The sequence below is a fragment of the Phytophthora cinnamomi genome, assembly GCF_018691715.1.
Source record: "Phytophthora cinnamomi strain GKB4 chromosome Unknown Contig23, whole genome shotgun sequence".
Taxonomy (NCBI): domain Eukaryota; phylum Oomycota; class Peronosporomycetes; order Peronosporales; family Peronosporaceae; genus Phytophthora; species Phytophthora cinnamomi.
In genome coordinates, this window is record NW_027150956.1 from 426,064 (window position 1) to 442,442 (window position 16,379).

Sequence of the window (16,379 nt, forward strand, 5' to 3'; positions counted from 1 at the left end):
TTAAGCCACGTGTCTCCAGCACAAGTCGTGAGCTCCGTCAATCGGGACGTCGCCGGAATCGTCTAGGTCCTACAGCAGGTATTTTCAGTCCACGAGTGCATCCAGTGCAATGCTTTCGATGAGGTACTCTTGCTGCTGCTTAAGCTCTTCACATGCTCGGCACAACATTCTACGCGTTGCTTAACGTCACCAAAACCTATTTGGCGCTAATAGAAAACTTTCGTTTCCGGGGCTATCTCGGGTTTTGGTGCTATTTTGGAATTGCTCCAAAAATAAACTCCTTGGAGTTAAGTATCGGAATATCCGCCAGTATTTTATCCGTAAGTTATTCCAGATTATTTCGGATTATCTAGATATTATGTAGGTACAACTCCAGAAGCTAAAGTTCTCTAATATCGGTGTTAGGAACGGATCACATCCAAAAATAGATGCCCTATCTAGCTCCACCGATAGTTCTCTATGACCCTCGGATCCGTACAAGTATGTACCGCGGCATACCCCAATCTAAATTTAGCCAATTAGCATCGTTGACTTGGGGCACTCAGAGCTCAATATGGACTTCTTAATGGTCCAGTAGCTAAAGGGTTAACATTGTATCTAAGGGGTTCTAGGGGTACGCTAGAGGCCTTTTGTAAATATGAGACGGCGTCAAACACTCTATTACTAATCAACCCAGCTACTAATCGCGAGTTAGGCACATCACTACAACGCGCCGCGTCTCCTCTTTGTATTGAGCCACAACAGGCTTTCTGGGAGTTCGCTGGAGATCCGGTGGTGTTTTCGGATTGCTAAAATTTGAAACGGATGTGGATCAAAATTTAGGTTGTCCTCAATTCAGAATAGTGACATTGTTGTTTCTAAGTATCATTTTGAAAATGACGTGGACATTAGTATCGCTGTGAATTGTCTCCTACTCCACTATCACCTACTCCTTGTTAGACGTCTTGCGCATCTTGTTCCCCGTGTGAGTTGTTTCTCCTTCTTCTTCCCGCCCGCGGTGATCTTGATTTTTCTTTGCTGCCACTTCCATTACAGCTCTGTGCTCTCGTCGTGTTTGGTTCGCCGTTGTAGCGGCATCTCCTTGTTTCTTTGTCGGAGCGGAATACATGGGGTCAGACAGGAACTCGTCAGACACATATTTCCGGACCGTGTAGTGCATTGTGTACACTTTTTCAGCATTGATAGGTGGCAGTGGTAGCGCAGTTAGGACGTGTTCAAGAATGCATTCGACTTTTGAGCCTACGGTCATCACACTGTCGATCTTGCGGCGTAGGTCTTGCTCTTCAACACCACTGCTTGGTCCCTTGCTGCATTGCACGACTCCCAGCTTACAGCTCTCCATGATAAAAATCTGGAATGCTGCACTCCGGACAGGTTCTTGTACAGATCAGTGACTAGTGGCTTGTAGTGCATGAAGAAGTCATCTCCGCGCGAGATGTGAAAATCACGCACACACACCCATCCGACCAATTTTCCAGCAGCTGCGCTTGCCTGTGCTCTTGGAAGAGCCTAATCTTCACGCGTCGCCGCTGCTTGTGATGGTGCTGGTGCCGGTGCAACCGTCCAAGAATATGGCGAGCCGAAGTTCGCCTTCACAAGCGACGAACTACGGGCACGGGCTTCCACGTACCGACGAGTCGTCGAGATCCAGTACGAGATTCAAAGCAGATTTGAAGGGTGGGTAACACAATTTTACCACACTGAGATTGAATTTCGGCCGTTGCGCTGCAAGAAGGGGGTCCCAGTCAACCGGGTGGTTGAACGAGGCAAATGAGCTCGATGTTAAATTCCAGAACGACGACGATCAGTCATACGTCATTGTCGCCGCTCCGACCGAATTCAGCGCTGTTCCTACCGTGATTCTTCTTTCACTACAGGCTTGTTGGACCGGGTCAGTCTCTCTAGATGCTCGGTTTGATATCAGCAGCTCCCATAGTTTTGAAATGGTAAGTTCTGATGGAGAACCTTATCGCGCGCCTAAGTTGCTTGGAGTGATGTACGTGAAGTCGAGACTAGAGTGATTGACTTGCAGTCATGCGCGTCGGGTTCGACCTGCGAGACCAAACGTATCATTGATGTGTATCGGGTGGATTTGGATGAAGCGGGTAGCGAAGTGCTATCGGAGAGGTGCGCTGACACTAATCACGCTGTTAGCGATGCACATGTGAATAATAGCATTGCTATTGACTTGGTATCGCGTGCGTCGAGTTCGGCGAAAGCGCAGCGGTGTGACATCGACTTGGTGTCAAGTGTGTCGAGTTCGGCAAAGGCGCAGCAATCGGCAAGTACGGTCATGTTGATACGGCTATTCTATCACCTGAAACGTGTGGTATCGGCTTCAAATGTGCCGTTTGTGAAAGTGAATAAGATAGTCCTATTAAGAAGAAAGCGACTGTAAAGAGAAACGCGACTGCGCAGAGAAGAACTGTGACATGATCCCGTTGAGACTTGAGCAACCATGGGGATTCGAATCACAGATCCAGAAGGCCAGGGCTCAGCTCTTCGCCCAGAGTCCGACTCAAGGCCTGGAACCTCAGATCTGCGGCCTCTAGAGCGAATCTCAGACCTCAGACCCCAGACCGAATTCAAACCTCAGACCTGGGGGTCTGGGTCGCTGCCACTGGACGTTCGCAGAGCTCAGTTTCCAGATGTAGCCAGCACAACTTGAAGTATGTACAAAAACCAGACTTGGGTCAAGAAATATCCACGTTTCAAGTGCATTGTGGCCGGTACGTGATAGGGTTTGGGCTTCTGACTAATGGGTCCTGGCCTAGAATTGGCTCGGACCTCGTCACAATACAACGTCCTCACTACTTTCTGATGTTTTGCACTCACCATATCTCGAAAGCACTTCAACTTGGCCACAGTTTCCTTCTTCGCTCTCTGTCCATACCACCACCGGAACATGAGCTTTCGTCAATCAAATGCAAGTAAATTGGGTACCCCTCTATAGTTGGATCCTGAGTACAGCTCACATCCATCAACACCGTTTCAAACGGCATATCTGTCCGACTTGGATTGGTGTGGTGGAAAGACATTCTTCTCATCTTCGCCATATCACAGTTGTAGCACTGAGTTTTTCTTCCTTCGTTCCTCCTGTGACAAGTCCAGACCACCAAGTTCTTTCACAGCCATGTCTTTAATCATTTGCCAATTTGCATGTGCCAGACGATGATGCCACGAACGGAGGCTCCTGGTAGGTTGCACGGAATTCTGCAACGCAGCTAATGCAGGATGGGAGCATGGCACCTCCACCATTGCATGATAGAGACCATCTACCATATCGAAATGCCAGGTAAAGTGCTTCACTCGATGCGCACCTCCTGGTCTTCCTCTTTTTCTGTGCGCTATAACCATAGTCCTTGTACAACGATCGTTGAGATAACAGGGTTGTTACACCTTCAACATACAGCGTCTCCACCGCTATCCATACCCTGGTCATCGCATCGACGATCGCAAACTTCACCTGGCCTTGCACTTGCTCCTTCTTGCGTGTGTTCTCAAACCACTTCATCACGGTATCACAATCGGAAGTCAAAGACACAAATGCCTCTCAATTTCCCCATATATTTTACTCCAGAGGCGCTACCCAACACAAACGGAACGAAAAAGCTGCTACCAGCATCTTTCTTCACCTCAGGATTAGCGAAACATGCCAGGGGCTATTCCTCATCCACCACTTCAATCATCGTAACAGGTTTAGACTTCTTTCCACTGGGCTTGCTTGGGTTCCCGGGAGATCGTCACAACTGGCATCATTTTTCTGCTGCTTGCGACGTTAACCTTGCAAATTGCCTTGTCTCTGTTTGCAACCTTGCTGCTGGTCCCGTTTCGGAGCACGACACCTGTACACGTAATGCCAATTTTTTCCGCAATTGTAGCAATCAATCTCAGCACGACGTCGCTTTTGTGGACTTCGGCCTTCTCCATGATCTCGGTTCCGTTAGTTCACAAACGACACGTCCTAATCATCGCATTGCGCACCTCCAGACTTCAGTGTACCAGCCCCAGTATGATCACTCCCTTTCTTCCGAGCCTTCGCTTCCGTGACAGCCTTGGCCTGGTTAAGTCGTTCCTCGTGGCTTGTGAGTTTAATCTCCACTTGGTGTAGCGAGTATTCATCCAGGTTATCAAACGTTTCAACCGTACTTTCACATTTTTCGCCTAGGACCGCCGACAGCGCAGTAATCATCTCTTAGTCCGATACTTCCTTATTCATCAGCGTCATCTCCTGCCGGATGGCCTCAACTCGATGGATGTAACCACAGATAGACTCTCTGTCCAGATCAAACTCCACGTTGAGAAGCTCTCGGCGCTTGGACAATGTGACAACAAAAGACTTCTTCTCGAAATCATCTACTAGAGCAGTCCACTTATCTTGAGGATTCTTCAAATGGGCGAGTCAGACTCGGGTTCCGTCATCTAACATGTTTGTCAGGGTGTCATTCAGCATCAGCACCTTTTGCCTATACTCTTTACATTTCTTCTTTACTGCGTCCGTGCCGTCCCTCTCAGGCTTAGTTTCCTTGCTAGTCAGGATTTTCCAGTATTAACCGAGCACGAAGCGCTGCCTTGATGCCCTCCTTGTAAGCAGGAATTTTTTGCCGTCGAACTGGAGTTGTAGTGGGTCTAACTTGACTCACTACTTTAGCTTACACGTTGCGCAACGTGTATGAGGAAGCGTAAGTACTTAGTAATTACTTAGGTTAATTATATTTGAATACACAAATATAAGTTAACTTAGACAAGACTCCAAGTAGCTAGTTTAAGGTAAAATGAGAACTGTATTGTTTGTAAATTGATCTTCCTCTAAAATCTGCTAAAAACTGTTTATCATCTATGAAGGGTTGGCAGCGGCTGGCTGTCAGAGCCCCGCTAATATGCATGTCTCTGATTGGTAGAAAGATGCTGCTTTCTACCAATAGGATCTTTTGGGTATGTGTGGACCACTCACTGTGGTGGTCCACTTCAATGTATCCATCGGTGTGTCTTACACCAATGTGAGGAAGTATCCAAAACGTTTAACAGATAACCTATCTGTTAAATTCACAAGTGGCTTGCAGCCACTTGTACGTGTAACCCCGTTACACCATCCCCCCCTTAAGGTTAGACGCGCGGGGTCCCCGCACGTCAATCTTTTGGAATTGACCATTCGTCAATTCTCCGCGTTTGGAGAAGAAACCCGCGCTCATTCAACGATGAGCGCGCCTCAGAAGAAGTCCGCAAAGTCGGTGGGGAGTCATCTCTCCATCGACGACTACTTCGAACGCCAGAAGGCGAAGTACGGCGACGTCGTCGACTTCGACGACGACGATGAAGACATGGAGGGCGAGGAGGACTCGCCCTCAAAGCGTAAAGACTCAGTGTCGAGCGAATCGCTCGACCCTCACGCCAAGAACGTTCGCCCGCGTGAAGGGGACGAATCGGACGCTTCGAGTTCGAAGCGTTCGCGTACTGAGAGCGATACCCCACTCGCTTCAGCTGGGGCTCTCAGTACTCTGCGCGCTGCTGCTGCAGCGCGTGATGTTAAAGGTCAAGGCTCTCCGCGCGCTGCGCCTGCAGCGCGCGATCTATGGATGCCGTCCGCGTCCGAGATCGCGGACCGATTTGGGAACTCGGTACCTCCGAATGAGGTGCCGCTGTACGTATGCAGCGCCATCAAAGATGACGCTGTGGCTGCCGAACTGCACTTTGATGCGGAAACGCATCAAAGGCGCGATTACTACATCGGACTCTTTCATGAGCTCCGATGGTTTCAAAGCAAGAAGACCTCTTCTCGCAGCAAAGTGCCCGAATGGCAGGCGCTTTGTTAAAGCTGGAACGCCTTTGTTGAGAACTTCAACAAGAGGCCGAGTGCTTACCGTGATCGGATTAAGCAAGCGCGTGATCGCTTCGAGACGTACTCGAAGCGTGGAAAGCTGGAGCAACTTCATGTTGCTGCTGAGGAGGCAAATGTGCCGTGCGCTGTGCCCGAGGGCTTTCAGTGCACGAAGTGCTTTCCAGGCGCGGTCCGCTTGAGCGACCGCGACCTGAACGGGTACACGTCGTTCCATGTGCCCGAGAGTCTCAAAGAGCTCCGTGCTAAGTTCTTAGCACGTGAGGGTTCGGGCGCTAGCGATGATCGCAGCGCTCGTGTTACTTCCGCTGCGCCAGCGCGTACTGCTCTTCGTACGCCCTCACCATTTCCGGAACGTCCTCCAGCAAGACGTTCCGCGGCTCCCATGTATCTCGATGGGGAGGAAATCCTCTCCAACGAATACGAAAACGAGCCCCTTGAGGGTTCATTTTCGGGATACTATGGTCAACAATCCGCTCAACAATCCAGCGGGTTGAGCCGCGGGCGTCACGGATCGGCGGTGGCGGGGGTGGGAACACGCCCCGGGTATGATCAGCCCCGGGCTGATCAGTATGCGCCTCTCCACGACCGGGTGGCCGTCGTGGAGCGTCTGCAGGGCGCTGAGTTCGCCGCCCTGAAACAGGAGCTGGCGAACCAGAAGGCCCAAGTCGCGGCGGTCTCGCAGACCGCCTCGAATATCCAGGTCGAGCTGGGGACCCAGATGAGAAGTTGCTCCAGCGCGTCCGCGCGCTGGAGGAGAGGTTGCTCGTCGCCGAGGCCAAGTCCTCCGCTTCTGCCTCGGCTCCTGCCGAGGCTTCGGGTCAGCCGAGCTAGATGGCTCGTGCTGCCGGTATGGCTTCAGCCGTCCGACGTAAAAGGTCGGATGGAGGCGCATGCTAGACGGTATGTCTAGCGTGTATGCGTTGCCGTGCCGTGCCAACACAGTGAACGGCCCGATGAAGCGCGGAGCAAGCTTGCTTGCTCCGAAATCCGAAACTGCATGTCTAGGCAGGTTTTGTGTAGCTAACAAAACTAATGAACCAACTTTAAATTCATTTGTGTTGCCTCTGCCCGCATTGTCTGCGTTCAGCTTCTGTTGATCAACAGAAGCTGCTATAGTGTCTTGGACAAACCGAATCACGGCTTGTCTTTTGGTGATGAAACTGATTGCATCCGAGCTGAAGTCATTCAGCTCGCTCTCCGCTAGAGGCCCGGCCTCTGCGTGGTTTCTTGCGGTGTCTGCGCCCTGCGCAGACCCGTGGTCGTTGGCCATGTTAGGGAGTCTGCGCCCTGCGCAGACTCATGTGGTTTGTCCATTGTTGCAGCTGACACTGTGCAAGTGTCAGCGGTTTTCTGCGGCTGCTGTATTGCAGTCGTAGATCCTCCCCCACTTAAAGTGGGAGCCATCACTCCGAGTAAACTCGGTAGACGTGGATGCCGCATGGCATTCACGTAGAACGGTGTATGCCCGGTCGAGGCATGCACTGAGTTATTGATGGCAAACTCTGCCATCGATAAGCACTCGCTCCAGTATTGGAACGAGTGAGCGTAGCTCTTCAACATATCGACGAGCACGCGATTCACGCGCTCGGTTTGACCGTCCGTCTGCGGATGATCCGCAGTCGACATGGAAAGCTGGCTCCCAAGAAGTGTAAACACTTCTTGCCACAGGTGCGCTGTGAAGCGCGGGTCTCTGTCCGACACGATGTCGGACGGCATGCCATGATGTTTGAACACCATGTCGACGAGCAGACGGGCCGTCTGCTTCGCGGTCACCTCTGCTGGCACCGCAGCAAGATGTACCATCTTGCTGAAGCGGTCTACAAAGACCACAACACCGGTGTTCCCTCCGCTATCCGGGGGAAGACCAAAGATGAAGTCCAAAGACATGGACTTCCAACACTCCGACGGAGTCGGTAGTGATTGCAGTGGAGCCTGCGCGAATGGCGCAGGCTTTACGCGTTGACATACCTCGCAAGCACGGATGTACTTGCGCACCCACTTATACTGGTGGTGCCAGTAGAAGTCGCGCGTGAGAAGGACGTAAGTCTTCTCACGTCCGAGATGTCCCGCAGTCGGGGCATCATGATACTCGTACATGATCCTGAGTCGCAGGTCATGGTCATTTGGCACGACAACGCGATCCGCGTTGTCGACGACTGCATTGTAAAGCAGTAGTCCGTCGTGCACACGAAAGCGGTGTGCACGCGCTCGAAGGTGCTTGGGCAGCTTCTGACGGAACTTGTCAGAAGGCGCTGTGCCATAGGCCAGCAAGAGCTTCGCGTCCGCGTCGTGCGCGTACGCGGCCTTCACGTCATCCAACAGAGATGATGTGGGTTTGCTCGATCGCATGGCGTCAATGGCATTGACGTCAACAGCTTCCGCATAGTCCGGCCGACGTGATAACGCGTCTGCCACCACATTCAATCTCCCGGGTTTGCATTCGACCCGGAAGTTATTGTAGTGGGTCTAACTTGACTCACTACTTTAGCTTACACGTTGCGCAACGTGTATGAGGAAGCGTAAGTACTTAGTAATTACTTAGGTTAATTATATTTGAATACACAAATATAAGTTAAGTAACAAAAGGATTCCAAGTGACTTAGATTAGGTAAAATGAGAACTGTATTGTTTGTAAATTGATCTTCCTCTAAAAGCTGCTAAAAACTGTTTATCATCTATGAAGGGTTGGCAGCGGCTGGCTGTCAGAGCCCCGCTAATATGCATGTCTCTGATTGGTAGAAAGATGCTGCTTTCTACCAATAGGATCTTTTGGGTATGTGTGGACCACTCACTGTGGTGGTCCACTTCAATGTATCCATCGGTGTGTCTTACACCAATGTGAGGAAGTATCCAAAACGTTTAACAGATAACCTATCTGTTAAATTCACAAGTGGCTTGCAGCCACTTGTACGTGTAACCCCGTTACACCATCCCCCCTATAAGGTTAGACGCGCGGGGTCCCCGCACGTCAATCTTTGGAATTGACCATTCGTCAATTCTCCGCGTTTGGAGAAGAAACCCGCGCTCATTCAACGATGAGCGCGCCTCAGAAGAAGTCTGCAAAGTCGGTGGGGAGTCATCTCTCCATCGACGACTACTCGAACGCCAGAAGGCGAAGTATGGCGACGTCGTCGACTTCGACGACGACGATGAAGACATGGAGGGCGAGGAGGACTCGCCCTCAAAGCGTAAAGACTCAGTGTCGAGCGAATCGCTCGACCCTCACGCCAAGAACGTTCGCCCGCGTGAAGGGGGACGAATCGGACGCTTCGAGTTCGAAGCGTTCGCGTACTGAGAGTGATACCCCACTCGCTTCAGCTGGGGCTCTCAGTACTCCGCGCGCTGCTGCTGCAGCGCGTGATGTTAAAGGTCAAGGCTCTCCGCGCGCTGCGCCTGCAGCGCGCGATCTATGGATGCCGTCCGCGTCCGAGATCGCGGACCGATATGGGAACTCGGTACCTCCGAATGAGGTGCCGCTGTACGTATGCAGCGCCATCAAAGATGACGCTGTGGCTGCCGAACTGCACTTTGATGCGGAAACGCATCAAAGGCGCGATACTACATCGGACTCTTTCATGAGCTCCGATGGTTTCAAAGCAAGAAGACCTCTTCTCGCAGCAAAGTGCCCGAATGGCAGGCACTTTGTCAAGCTGGAATGCCTTTGTTGAGAACTTCAACAAGAGGCCGAGTGCTTACCGTGATCGGATTAAGCAAGCGCGTGATCGCTTCGAGACGTACTCGAAGCGTGGAAAGCTGGAGCAACTTCATGTTGCTGCTGAGGAGGCAAATGTGCCGTGCGCTGTGCCCGAGGGCTTTCAGTGCACGAAGTGCTTTCCAGGCGCGGTCCGCTTGAGCGACCGCGACCTGAACGGGTACACGTCGTTCCATGTGCCCGAGAGTCTCAAAAGAGCTCCGTGCTAAGTTCTTAGCACGTGAGGGTTCGGGCGCTAGCGATGATCGCAGCGCTCGTGTTACTTCCGCTGCGCCAGCGCGTACTGCTCTTCGTACGCCCTCACCATTTCCGGAACGTCCTCCAGCAAGACGTTCCGCGGCTCCCATGTATCTCGATGGGGAGGAAATCCTCTCCAACGAATACGAAAACGAGCCCCTTGAGGGTTCATTTTCGGGATACTATGGTCAACAATCCGCTCAACAATCCAGCGGGTTGAGCCGCGGGCGTCACGGATCGGCGGTGGCGGGGGTGGGAACACGCCCCCGGGTATGATCAGCCCCGGGCTGATCAGTATGCGCCTCTCCACGACCGGGTGGCCGTCGTGGAGCGTCTGCAGGGCGCTGAGTTCGCCGCCCTGAAACAGGAGCTGGCGAACCAGAAGGCCCAAGTCGCGGCGGTCTCGCAGACCGCCTCGAATATCCAGGTCGAGCTGGGGACCCAGATGAAGGGTTGCTCCAGCGCGTCCGCGCGCTGGAGGAGAGGTTGCTCGTCGCCGAGGCCAAGTCCTCCGCTTCTGCCTCGGCTCCTGCCGAGGCTTCGGGTCAGCCGAGCTAGATGGCTCGTGCTGCCGGTATGGCTTCAGCCGTCCGACGTAAAAGGTCGGATGGAGGCGCATGCTAGACGGTATGTCTAGCGTGTATGCGTTGCCGTGCCGTGCCAACACAGTGAACGGCCCGATGAAGCGCGGAGCAAGCTTGCTTGCTCCGAAATCCGAAACTGCATGTCTAGGCAGGTTTTGTGTAGCTAACAAAACTAATGAACCAACTTTAAATTCATTTGTGTTGCCTCTGCCCGCATTGTCTGCGTTCAGCTTCTGTTGATCAACAGAAGCTGCTATAGTGTCTTGGACAAACCGAATCACGGCTTGTCTTTTGGTGATGAAACTGATTGCATCCGAGCTGAAGTCATTCAGCTCGCTCTCCGCTAGAGGCCCGGCCTCTGCGTGGTTTCTTGCGGTGTCTGCGCCCTGCGCAGACCCGTGGTCGTTGGCCATGTTGTTGGGGAGTCTGCGCCCTGCGCAGACTCATGTGGTTTGTCCATTGTTGCAGCTGACACTGTGCAAGTGTCAGCGGTTTTCTGCGGCTGCTGTATTGCAGTCGTAGATCCTCCCCCACTTAAAGTGGGAGCCATCACTCCGAGTAAACTCGGTAGACGTGGATGCCGCATGGCATTCACGTAGAACGGTGTATGCCCGGTCGAGGCATGCACTGAGTTATTGATGGCAAACTCTGCCATCGATAAGCACTCGCTCCAGTATTGGAACGAGTGAGCGTAGCTCTTCAACATATCGACGAGCACGCGATTCACGCGCTCGGTTTGACCGTCCGTCTGCGGATGATCCGCAGTCGACATGGAAAGCTGGCTCCCAAGAAGTGTAAACACTTCTTGCCACAGGTGCGCTGTGAAGCGTGGGTCTCTGTCCGACACGATGTCGGACGGCATGCCATGATGTTTGAACACCATGTCGACGAGCAGACGGGCCGTCTGCTTCGCGGTCACCTCTGCTGGCACCGCAGCAAGATGTACCATCTTGCTGAAACGGTCTACAAAGACCACAACACCGGTGTTCCCTCCGCTATCCGGGGGAAGACCAAAGATGAAGTCCAAAGACATGGACTTCCAACACTCCGACGGAGTCGGTAGTGATTGCAGTGGAGCCTGCGCGAATGGCGCAGGCTTCACGCGTTGGCATACCTCGCAAGCACGGATGTACTTGCGCACCCACTTATACTGGTGGTGCCAGTAGAAGTCGCGCGTGAGAAGGACGTAAGTCTTCTCACGTCCGAGATGTCCCGCAGTCGGGGCATCATGATACTCGTACATGATCCTGAGTCGCAGGTCATGGTCATTTGGCACGACAACGCGATCCGCGTTGTCGACGACTGCATTGTAAAGCAGTAGTCCGTCGTGCACACGAAAGCGGTGTGCACGCGCTCGAAGGTGCTTGGGCAGCTTCTGACGGAACTTGTCAGAAGGCGCTGTGCCATAGGCCAGCAAGAGCTTCGCGTCCGCGTCGTGCGCGTACGCGGCCTTCACGTCATCCAACAGAGATGATGTGGGTTTGCTCGATCGCATGGCGTCAATGGCATTGACGTCAACAGCTTCTGCATAGTCCGGCCGACGTGATAACGCGTCGGCCACCACGTTCAATCTTCCGGGTTTGTATTCGACCCGGAAGTTATACTCCGCAAAGAATGAGAGCCATCTCGCCATTCTTTGTGAAATGTGTGGCGACTTCACTGCGGTGCGCAGTGAAGCATGGTCGGTGTAGACCACAAATGGTCTACTCCCAAGCAAGTACACTCGGAACTTTGCGAGTGCATACTTCATGGCAAGGAGTTCCTTGTCATGCACCGGATAGTTGCGCTCAGCTGGCTTCAGCTGACGCGATTGGTAGTAGACGACACGATCACGGCCCTCGTGGTCGTGCTAGATAACGCGCATCCGATCGCGAAATCGGATGCGTCACACACTACGTGAAATGGGCGATCTTGGTCAGCCACTGCCAAGATCGGCGCCTCAGTCAAGCCCCGCTTGACTGCATCGAATGCCTTTTGGCAATCGGGTGTCTTAATTCCACACAGCTTCTTTCTTAAGAAGCTGTGACAGCGGGCGGATCTTGCCCGCATAGTCCTCCACGTACTTGCACAAGTACGTGGCTGCCAAGGAACTGCCTCAGTTCCTTGACACTTGAAGGCGTTGGCCATTCATTGATCACTCTGACCTTTTCCGGGTCAGGGCGAACACCATTCTTCCTTACGAGACACCCGAGGACGGGTATCTCGCTCGCCCCGAAGATACACTTCTTCAGGTTCGCGTAGAGCTTATGTGTTCTCATAAGCTCAAGTAGTTTCCGGAGATGCACCCTGTGCATCTCTACGTCGGTCTTCCCGTCCACAGCCCGGCTGTGGATGAATACATCGTCGAAGTAGCTCGGTGCGAAGTCGCGCACCGAGCGCAACAAGTGCGTCACGCACCTGGTGAAAGTCGCAGGGGCGTTCTTAAGCCCCTGTGGCATTACTAGCCATTCCCAGAGCATGCCGCTTGGCGTGCTCACTGCCGTGAGAGGGATATCGCTCTCACGCATTAGGATTTGATAAAATCCATCTCGCAAGTCGAGAGCACTGTAAACGGTGCTCCCGGCCATCGAATCGATGATAACATCTTTTCGTGGTATCGGCGTCTGCGCCGGTACCGTCGCATCGTTCAGCTTGTTGTAGGCATGAACGATGCGCCATCCGCCCTGTGGCTTCTTGACACAGAACGTCGGAGCACTGTGCGGGGACTTTGATTCCCGCACTTGTCTCTGTTTTACGACGACTTTCAAAGAAGTCGTCGATCGCTTTCACTTTGCTCTCGCGGCAGTGGCCACTGCCGCGTGACACAGTACTTCGTGCCCGGCACGAGATCAATCTCGTGCTGAATGCCCTTATCCTGCGGAAGCTCCGCAGGCATCTCTTCCGGGAGTACGTCTTTGTACTCCCTCAACAATTCGTAATAGGGACTCGACTTCAGCGAGTCCCAACCTTGTTCCTCGAAGCGCTCTCGCTTCGTCTTCGCACTGAGAGTGTCTTCACTCTCAGTGGTACTTCCCATGAAGAGCTGCCTCAGCTCTTCGCTCTCGCTCGCCGTTCTTTCGCTGTCCGAAAGAACGCAGACTTGCTCGATGCGTCCATCGTGCAAGTCGCGCGTGAAGCGATTCCAGCTCATGGCTGGAAGCGAAGTCAACTCCGACGCCGTCGTCGGAGGACTAGCGAGTTCCATGTCACGATACTGGAATCCAGTATCGGTGCGCGTCAAGACGCTTAGTGTCTTGACATTCGGCGTCACCGCCGCAGTCTGCCCAGCAGACTGTTCTTGTTGCGTCTCGGTCCCGGCCCGAGACTTGCGCAGCGTTTTCCGCTTGCGCCGTCTTCTTGTTGTGCGGAGCCCGGCTCCGCACAGTTGTTCTTCTTGTCCAGGCCCGGCCGTGGACTGTCGTTCGCCGGCGGACCCTGTCCGCGGGCGCGCGGTATCAAGCCCGGCTTGACCGCATTTTCCTTCGTGCAGCCCGGCTGCACGGCAATGTGTCCCTTCGCCGGCAGACCCTGTCTGCGGGCGCGCGATATCAAGCCCGGCTTGATCGCATGGCGCTTCGTCGTGCAGCCCGGCTGCACGACAGCATGCAAATTGCGTCAGTGCGGTACGTTTGCAACCGTCCGCACTGTTTGCAGCGTCAACTCCCGGAGTTGACACGCCTTCGTCACCTCGACGCCATTCATTGGCGGAGCCCCTCATGACCGAGGGTGCGTCGGCTCCCGGAGCCGACGCGTCGTTGTCGACCTGACCGCTTCGGGTCAGGGACTGTCCCTTACACGCTTGAACGTGGGTGTTGGTTCCCGGAACCGACACATCTTTTTCTTCCGACGTCGGCAGCATTGCCGACGTTGGTTTCACTTGTGCGCGCCCTCGCGCACTTCTTGGGCACCCCGGGACAGCAGCATTAAGCGCTGTCTCGACTGGTGAGCCGCGCGCACCTGCTGGTGCGTGCGCTGCGGTAACAGGGCCATCGCTCTCTGTTCCGCTGTCGCGTCCGAAGCGCACGAGCGTGCGCTTCTTCCAGTCTATAACCGGATCATGCCGTGCAAGCCACGGCATGCCCATTACTACGTCGAACTTATCGTCCAGGTCCAGGACGATAAAGTGTTCGACAAACACTCGTTGTTTGTACGAGAAGCGCACGTTCACGACGCGCTTCTCGGTCTTCACGATGGCATCTGTTGCCAGTCGTACCTCCAGAAGACTTCGAGGTGTATCTACCTCCTCGAAGTCAAGTCTCGGCAGGCTTCGTAGTCGAACAAAGTTGTTCGACGCGCCTGAATCTACCAAAGCTCGAAGAGAGTCACTCGCTCTCTTCGAGTAAACCTTCAAGGTGACTAGGTTCGGCCTGTCATCTTGTTTCTTGCAGTGAGAGCTGGTCTCACTGGGGCTGCAGTCTCAGTGTCGCGTGCCCGATATCGGCACGCGCGACTGCATTACCAGTAGGGCGCCCCGCGCCTACTGGATGTTCGCGTTTTTTGTTGGTCCGCGGCGATGCCTAACATCGCCACGACGGCCATCTCCAGGGGGCATGGGAGCTGTGCACTCCCGTGCAAAGTGACCGATCCTTCCGCAACGGAAGCATCGCACGTTACCTCCCTGCTGCTGGTAACCAGCAGTTGTTACATTCGAGAGGTCCATTGGTTCTGGACCTCCCGGCCTCGCTACCGGGCGCGGTTGCGGCCTCGGTACGTTCACATGTAGTTTAGCCTGCCGCAGGCTAAACTCTTCTTGCATGGCAAGAGTGATTGCAGCTTCGAGAGTACTCGGGTACTCTCGGAAGAGATAAGTCTTCACGGGCCCATCTCTAAGCCCTTCATGAACGTGACGACCTTGGTCGCCTCGTCAATCGGTTAGTCACGATATTTGATACCAAATATCGTGCGCGCTGCGCGTAAGCATGGACGTCATGCTTACCCTGCTGAAGGTCGAGGAACTCCGCCCTCGACCGGAACTCGTTTTGCGGGGGCTCAAACGCTTGTTTGAGCTCCTCTTTGAACACTTCGTACGTGCTGAAGCACGTAGGATCGGAGAGTCGGCGTCCATACGCCCAACTCCTTGCGCGTCCGCCAAGGCAGGACATGGCGAACGCGACCTTCGACAGCGGGTCGACGATGCGTCGAGCCGCTATGGCTGTGTCGAGTTCGACAAGCCATCGGAGGAGAGGCTCGCCCTCTCTTCCCACGTAATTGCTTACGCTCAACTTTAATGGTTGAGCACGCGGTGTCGTCCCTGACGACGCCGTCACTGAGGAAGCAGCGTCACGCTGCTCCTTCATGATGAACCCCAGAGCAACACCATGTTGCTCCGTCGGCGATAGCGTACGCAGCATTGTAGCTATCGCCGCTTCTCCAATGACTGTTGACAGTCGTTGGAGGCCTCCCACCTGGGTCAGACAGGTGGGGGCAGTCAGCGCGTGCAACATGCGTTGCAGGCGTGTTGGAGCTTCCATGGGCACCTCCGTGCTCATGTGGTTCTCGGCTCCGCGTTCGTACACCGCGTACGAACGTCAAGCAGTCGGTCGTTGGACGGACTACAAAGTGCTACCAGGTGTAGTGGGTCTAACTTGACTCACTACTTTAGCTTACACGTTGCGCAACGTGTATGAGGAAGCGTAAGTACTTAGTAATTACTTAGGTTAATTATATTTGAATACACAAATATAAGTTAACTTAGACAAGACTCCAAGTAGCTAGTTTAAGGTAAAATGAGAACTGTATTGTTTGTAAATTGATCTTCCTCTAAAATCTGCTAAAAACTGTTTATCATCTATGAAAGGGTTGGTAGCGGCTGGCTGTCAGAGCCCCGCTAATATGCATGTCTCTGATTGGTAGAAAGATGCTGCTTTCTACCAACAAGATCTTTTGGGTATGTGTGGACCACTCACTGTGGTGGTCCACTTCAATGTATCCATCGGTGTGTCTTACACCAATGTGAGGAAGTATCCAAAACGTTTAACAGATAACCTATCTGTTAAATTCACAAGTGGCTTGCAGCCACTTGTACGTG

General features: G+C 53.4%; 3 protein-coding genes across 4 annotated transcripts; 1 reads left to right on the forward strand and 2 right to left on the reverse strand.

The window, feature by feature from the left end:
* Positions 1-5,198: 5,198 nt before the first annotated feature.
* Positions 5,199-5,813, forward strand: IUM83_04993 (uncharacterized protein; the record flags this gene model as incomplete). The annotated part of the gene is made up of 1 exon (XM_067929100.1): positions 5,199-5,813. The coding sequence occupies one exon, from the start codon at positions 5,199-5,201 to the stop codon at positions 5,811-5,813; it is 615 nt and encodes a 204-aa protein (XP_067794818.1).
* A 1,226-nt stretch (positions 5,814-7,039) lies between these two features.
* Positions 7,040-11,942, reverse strand: IUM83_04994 (reverse transcriptase; the record flags this gene model as incomplete). Of its 2 annotated transcripts, XM_067929102.1 has the most annotated exons (2): positions 7,040-8,143; positions 11,487-11,942. In XM_067929102.1, 2 exons carry the CDS (start codon positions 11,940-11,942, stop codon positions 7,040-7,042), a joined length of 1,560 nt encoding a protein of 519 aa, XP_067794810.1. The 2 variants fall into 2 exon arrangements, with proteins under 2 accessions (XP_067794810.1, XP_067794811.1); XM_067929101.1 differs by lacking the exon at positions 11,487-11,942 and having other exon boundaries at positions 7,040-8,263.
* A 1,173-nt stretch (positions 11,943-13,115) lies between these two features.
* IUM83_04995 (reverse transcriptase) lies at positions 13,116-14,615 on the reverse strand (the record flags this gene model as incomplete). The annotated part of the gene is made up of 2 exons (XM_067929103.1): positions 13,116-13,942; positions 14,309-14,615. 2 exons carry the CDS (start codon positions 14,613-14,615, stop codon positions 13,116-13,118), a joined length of 1,134 nt encoding a protein of 377 aa, XP_067794812.1.
* Between the last annotated feature and the right edge of the window lie 1,764 nt (positions 14,616-16,379).